General features: G+C 38.3%; 1 protein-coding gene across 1 annotated transcript in view; it reads left to right on the top strand.

The window, feature by feature from the left end:
* The first annotated feature begins 6,045 nt into the window (after positions 1 to 6,045).
* Positions 6,046 to 6,399, top strand: part of LOC136005960 (atrial natriuretic peptide receptor 2-like) — a 38,327-nt gene continuing 37,973 nt past the window's right edge. The window contains 1 exon segment of the mRNA XM_065663856.1: positions 6,046 to 6,099. Coding sequence (XP_065519928.1) covers positions 6,046 to 6,099 — 54 coding nt within the window.

The raw sequence follows: 6,399 nt of genomic DNA, 5'->3' as shown, positions 1-6,399 counted from the left end.
ATTTAGAAAGCTTATTGAGACAAAGCCTCCATCAGTATAAAGTCTGTGATGTTAAACAAACTCAATTTTTTACTTCTTTCTGGAAATGTGACATTTATTTTAATTACAGTATGAGAGTGGAATCATGATTATGATCCTGCGCTGCATTTGAAATCACTTGTTTACATCCAAAGATCCAAGGAGAAAGTGTTCGATCCCACTGTTGAAATATATGTTCTGCTTAGACTTACGCATTTTATCACTCTTTATTCCTGTACAATGTTGCTGAAGCTAGGATAATTATTTTTCTCTCTGAAGAAATGTGAGAATACATTTGTGTTACTAAAGACTTCCAGCATGTATCAACTGTACAGTACATACTAACTGTTCTCTGTGTAGCTGGGATAAGTACTGAACTGAAATAACAGCAAGATAGAATCTGGTGGAACCAGAGAAAATTCTCTAACATGAAAGTGTAGTGAAGCACAAAGGAAGGGGTAGAGGCTCCGCTACTGGAGGTCATTAAAAACAGGCTAAGTAGCCTGACATATGCAGAAATTATCACGACTTGAGGAACGGAAATAGTTTGGACCTCTGTTTCATTTTTGGCCTGTTCCAAAGAGATGATGCAAAAGGCTAAATGATCCTTCAGTTACAAATAGCCAAGAGACCCCCTATCTTTGTGACCTCTTGGTATTTCTTGGGAATTCCTGATTATGTGAGACCTTAGAAATTTGGAAGCAGTTGTGGCTTATGAGGGTGTCTTTTGAAGGGACGGAAAGTGCAGTGTCAACAAATCTGCAGTGCCAACGTGCATAAAAATATGGGCAGAAAATCATTCAAGAATTCTGAAAAAAGAAATGAGTCAAGCAATGACAAGTGAGGAGGAGAGAAAAAAAAACATTAAGGCAAAATGCAGATTTCAGTTGAATGCTGCTACATCCATGGAATGACCAGTGGATCTTAGGAGAATGATGCAGGTAAGAACAGAAATGTCCCTCGGCTGCTATCTGTCACTGACACACAGATCCTCCACAGCAGATGTTAAGAGCAGCCAAGTTTGCTATCCTTAAGCACTGCAAATATCCGTAACATTTCTGCCTGTGGGGGACGACTGAAGATGGGAGACATTTGAGAACATCAGTGATGTTCTGCTCAGTTTCTTCCTAAACAGAAAACTCAAAATTATTCTGTGTTGAAATGAGACCAGCTGTTCTTAAGCCTCTCAGGCAATTATCCTGTAAAATCAAAATTTATTCTCACATTCTCAGACTTGCTGAATGTCCTTTGAACCACTACAGCATTGACGTGCTGCATTATAGTAGCAGAAACCCAAAGGCTAGGGTTTTCTGAAGGTTAACTTGGATCACTCTGGAAGTGAAGTTCCTGTTGGCTTCTCTGAGAGCTGTGAGTTCTCTTATCCAGTCTCCTTAGAGGTTTTCAGTCATATGTTAATATGAAATTATTAAGACCAACATAATTTCCACTAGAGACATAATCACTGTTACCTGTTAGTTTTCTAGCTGTGAGTATTCTTGCAAAATTCTAGATCTCATCATTCATTCTTTCCACTCTTTGTCCTTAGAAGAAGAAAAATTACAGATTGCCTTACACAGTGAAAATCCTGGAATGTTGATTTCCTTCCACAGCAGCTCAGCTGCTGGTCAATCCCCTAAACAGAGAATAGTGCATATTCTTAAAGAGAAATATTTCTTCATCAAGTCTGTGACATTTCCCAGATGACAGTCTTTATACAACCTTCGGGGAGTATACATGATATATCTTGTTTCAAGTTTTTATGTATTTTCTGACATTTTTGAAATTAATTAAATATTTAAGCTTGTTTAATGCTGCAGATCAGATCCAAAGTGCAGCAACAGAACAAGCATTCCTGTGATGCCCCATGAACTAGAGTGGACCTGTGGAATGCATCTATAAAAGCATACATTTGTTCAGCATTCCAAATAACTTCAGAATCCATTGAATTTTGCCTGCCACCTTACCAATAAATACCATTTGCATTTTTGAGGTTTCTGTGATTTTGTGAGACATGTATAACATCATAGGTGGTAGTCAGAAGAAGCTGTTTCATAGCTATAGTTTTCAGTGCCTCTAATTATTGTTTTACAAAATCTTTCTCTGATTTGTCATGCTTTCATACTGCCTCTCAGCTCTTTTCCTTTGTGTAAACTGTGTAACTGTTTGCCCCTTTTGCTGTAGTTGCGTTCAACTGTCATCAAAGATTGACCCTCTAACATTAACCTTCAAGATATTTAGTAACAAATCACAGAATCACAGAATCCCAAGGGTTTGAAGGGACCTCAAAAGATCATCTAGTCCAACCCCCCCGCAAGAGCAGGGTAACCTACAGTACATCACACAGGAACTTGTCCAGGCGGGCCTTGAATATCTCCAGTGTAGGAGACTCCACAACCCCCCTGGGCAACCTGTTCCAGTGCTCTGTCACTCTTACAGTAAAGAAGTTCTTCTTGATGTTAACGTGGAACTTCCTATGCTCCAGTTTACACCCATTGCCCCTTGTCCTATCACTGGATATCACTGAAAAAAGCCTAGCTCCATCATCCTGACACCCACCCTTTACATATTTGTAAACACTGATGAGGTCACCCCTCAGTCTCCTCCAAGCTAAAGAGACCCAGCTCCCTCAGCCTCTCCTCATAAGGGAGATGTTCCACTCCCTTAATCATCTTACTTAATTACTTCTTTTTTGTTTTATGATTACCATTCTTTTAGCTCAAGGCCTCTTTCTTTGGAACTCTCTTAAACTTCCAGTGTCTGGGAGAGTGTGTGAAATGGAAAGATACTACAAAGTTAAGGAACAGTATACGTGCAAGGCTCAGGAGCTTGCTTGCTGCTCACCAGCATTTCACCAGATACACAGCTGTTGCCTGTTTAGCAATCCCAGCAAACTGATGCCACTCAGTACTTCTGAATCTACTCATCTACCTCAAAACTTATGGCAATGTTTAATCTTTAAGTTACCAAAAATTCTGGATAAAATCAGATACTGTTTTTTTAACCTTGCTAATCCTGGCTAATCCAGGGAAGGGGAGGGGTAGAAGACTATCAGCTGCTGTCACCAAACTTCCAGGTGAGAACCAGGGATCAGACAGGCTGTCTTGTAAGTACTGCTTCTAAGTACTTTTGTAGCAGCTTGGGCATCAACAGCAGGCTGTCCTTCAACCAAACTGCACACAGCAGGGAACCTGCCCGCCGTTGTTCTGCAATGAGACCACTAGAGGGAAGTGTCAGAGTGCTCTGACAATGCCTGCTCACAAGCCCTGCAAGCCTGGTGTCAGAAACTTTGCTGGCCTTTTTCTGACTCCAGTAAGAAAGGCTCTCAGACCCTCTGTCATTTAAAATGCCTTTTATTAGAGCTAACGCTATGAAATGAGAATAGGATAGATAATCCAGGCTAGGAGCCTGGAGTGATGTAGCATTGAGCAGGATGCTAACACATGTTCAGGATTAACATAGTCTGTGTAGTGGAGTTTTATATTTCACGAACTGAATTTTTAACTACTGATTTCCCAAATGACAACACTGTTCTAATAAACACTATCTTTGTAACTCCGTCATACTGAAGTGTCAAATGCGTCTTAGTAATGATTTTTTGAGATTGTTTCTTGTTGAAAATATGTATCTAGCATGAAAAATTAATCTAATTAAAGATGAAATAGTTTTAAAACCTCTGTTTGAACTTCACTTATTATATCAGCACAAGAACCATCTGGAAATTTGAATGCTAGAAAAAAATAAATATTTTCAAGGATATTTGAAGATTTTATCACAGCAATTTTTGTTTTGGTTTATTGCTGGAAGTCGCTTTCCTAAAATACTTGAAAGCATATAGTTAGCAAATTTTATTCAGTAACATCACAGTAATTATTATGTTGTACAAATAGTGCATATTTTTATTTTAGTTATAAGACTATTATCAAAACATTAATAAAGATGCATGATTTTACCATTATCTACATCTCATTAAATTTTGAAATAGCTTTATTTTCCCTCTGTTTGGTATTAGAAATTGTCAATGAGTTAATGAGTCAAATGGAAGTGATGTAGCTTAAGGGAGCATCTGAGCACAACAAACACAACAAAAATAAATCTGTAAACATAAAGTTTGATAAACTTCATTTCAATCAGTAGAAATTACCTATTTTTATAGACTAAGAGATCATTCTAAGAGAAGAAGCCAAAGAGCTGTGTCATTGTACTAAGCCAGTCAAGTGTCAGTAGGCAGAATTTAGTTAATCTACACTTGACTGAGTCTGACTGTGTTAATAACCTCATTCATAGTATGATGCAATGTTAAGATGTTAATGCAAATTATGTGATTGCATATAACTCGCAAACAGAAAAAAACAAATGTAAAGCAAAGATTATTAGGCTTGATATGACCATCTCACTTTATTCACATCTGTTTCTGTTTTTGTAAAAGAGTTGTAGATCTAAAGACTGTATTACTCACTAACCTGTCAATCCTTTCTTTTTACTAAGGTTCACATATTTATATTGCAAAATAGTTCTCACTGGTTTTCTTTTTATAATTTCCAGTGCTTAAATGCAGAGGTGGAAATGTGCTTCTCAAATAGCTGAAGTAGATTGTTAAATCAGAAAATCACGAGCCATTCGAACCCATACATCTTTAATTCAGGATTTCCAGAGCAGTTTCTTATACATTGCTGCTTTCCAGGAATTCTGAACTTGGTGGTATCAAGTGGCTATAAAAGTAATATATTATTTTTTGCAGTTCTTGAATCACGATATTAATGTCATGTGAATATCTGACGGTCCTGTTAAAGAAAAATAGTATCAGTCTGGTAGTCTTTTTGCTGCTGTAGGGTGTATCAAGATGTAATCCTCAGCTTCCCTGCCAGCAAATTCCTCATTACGCACAAGATATCCTAAGCCAAATCACCAGCAAAAACTCTCCAAGATGCTAATATATGTAGAGTTCTTTTAAGCAGATAATTCTCTTTCTACCAAATAGCCAGCTGAAATACTATATATTGAAACCTATGATTTGGGTGAAATGGTCAAGTGAAGAAGCAACATAAATCAAGTTTAGGATTTCACTACAGACATACAATTCCAGCCTAAAATGTTAGTGTTGATTTACACAAATATCTCTTATGAGTGAATCCAGACAGATTTTTTTGATTGATCTACAACTCCTTTCAAAATGAACTGGGCACACACTAATTTTTTTATGCAATTTTTATGCAATAAATAGTGAAGCCCTAGCATTTTGATTAAGATTCCCTGTGTCAGTTTGGGCTGAGAGCCAGAATTCCAGAGGAAACACAGGGAAATATTCAGGAAAGCTGAATCACAACTGAAGTTCTGTGTTGGCAATGATTTCAGCAAACGGAAATGGTTGTGGACACATCTATGTCTTTGTCATACCAGTATGGCTTGGCAGAAGTCTGTTTCACCTGTGTATGTAGTGGCATGCTTCTCAAGAAGAAATTGTCCTACACCTCCAGGGACTGAGAAACTGAAGTTGTAGGATCTAATACAATTTTGGTTAGAAGGAGCCTCAGGAGATCACCTAGTCCAACCTCTAGTCTTACAGTTTATCTTACATAGGTGAAATTTTCTTGCCTTGGAGCATATATACCTCTCCACCCCCAGGGCCACCTATGTCTCTGTTAATTTGACAGTATTGATTCATCTACCAAAGGGTCAGATGCTGCCTAAGTTAGACGAGGCAGTGAAATAAAATCCTTCCATTTCTTTTCCAGCTTTGAGCTGTCAGGGGCACAAACCTCAATGTTCCAAGAGCAGGCCTGCCCCTAAAACAAGTGATGGTTTTTCCAAGAGGTTCAGCAGAGATTCAGAGGGGTATTTCCACCACGCAGTGAGAAGAAGTGGGATAGGGGAGGAGAGTGAAGGAGGAGGCAGAACAGCTGCAGCAGCTGGAGTTGCCAGGATCAGCTTGCCTAGCAACCCCCATACTTAGGTAAGGGCATCTACTTCAGTAGCAGCAGCACACCAGAAGCAGCCTTGCCGTGGTGAGCTGGGTGCATGTTAGGAAGCATGGGAGCTGTTAAAACACCAGCCTTAGGGCTCCGAAGCCTCCTGAGTTTATTGGTAGGTAAAATACATAGATCCTTTTACCAGAACCTGTTCTTGTGGTCTGTGCATACAGAAAGATTGTATATGGCTTATTTCAGTTAGACAGCTATTTTTATAATTTGTTGAATGTTACTTTAGTAATGTAGAAAACAAGAGTAATATTGAAAGAATGAGTTGTATATTTCCATCTTATTTCATGAATGCTGTGATTGCATAACCGAGTAAATTATTACCCTCCAATAATACATGGAAAAGTCATAGCAGATTATATGAATAGGAACTATTCTCTTTTACTAAAGGTGGAATATGACCAGG

Source organism: Lathamus discolor, chromosome Z (genome assembly GCF_037157495.1).
Source record: "Lathamus discolor isolate bLatDis1 chromosome Z, bLatDis1.hap1, whole genome shotgun sequence".
Taxonomy (NCBI): Eukaryota; Metazoa; Chordata; class Aves; order Psittaciformes; family Psittacidae; genus Lathamus; species Lathamus discolor.
Note: the sequence above shows the minus strand (reverse complement) of the source record. Positions and strands in the feature narration are given on the sequence as shown.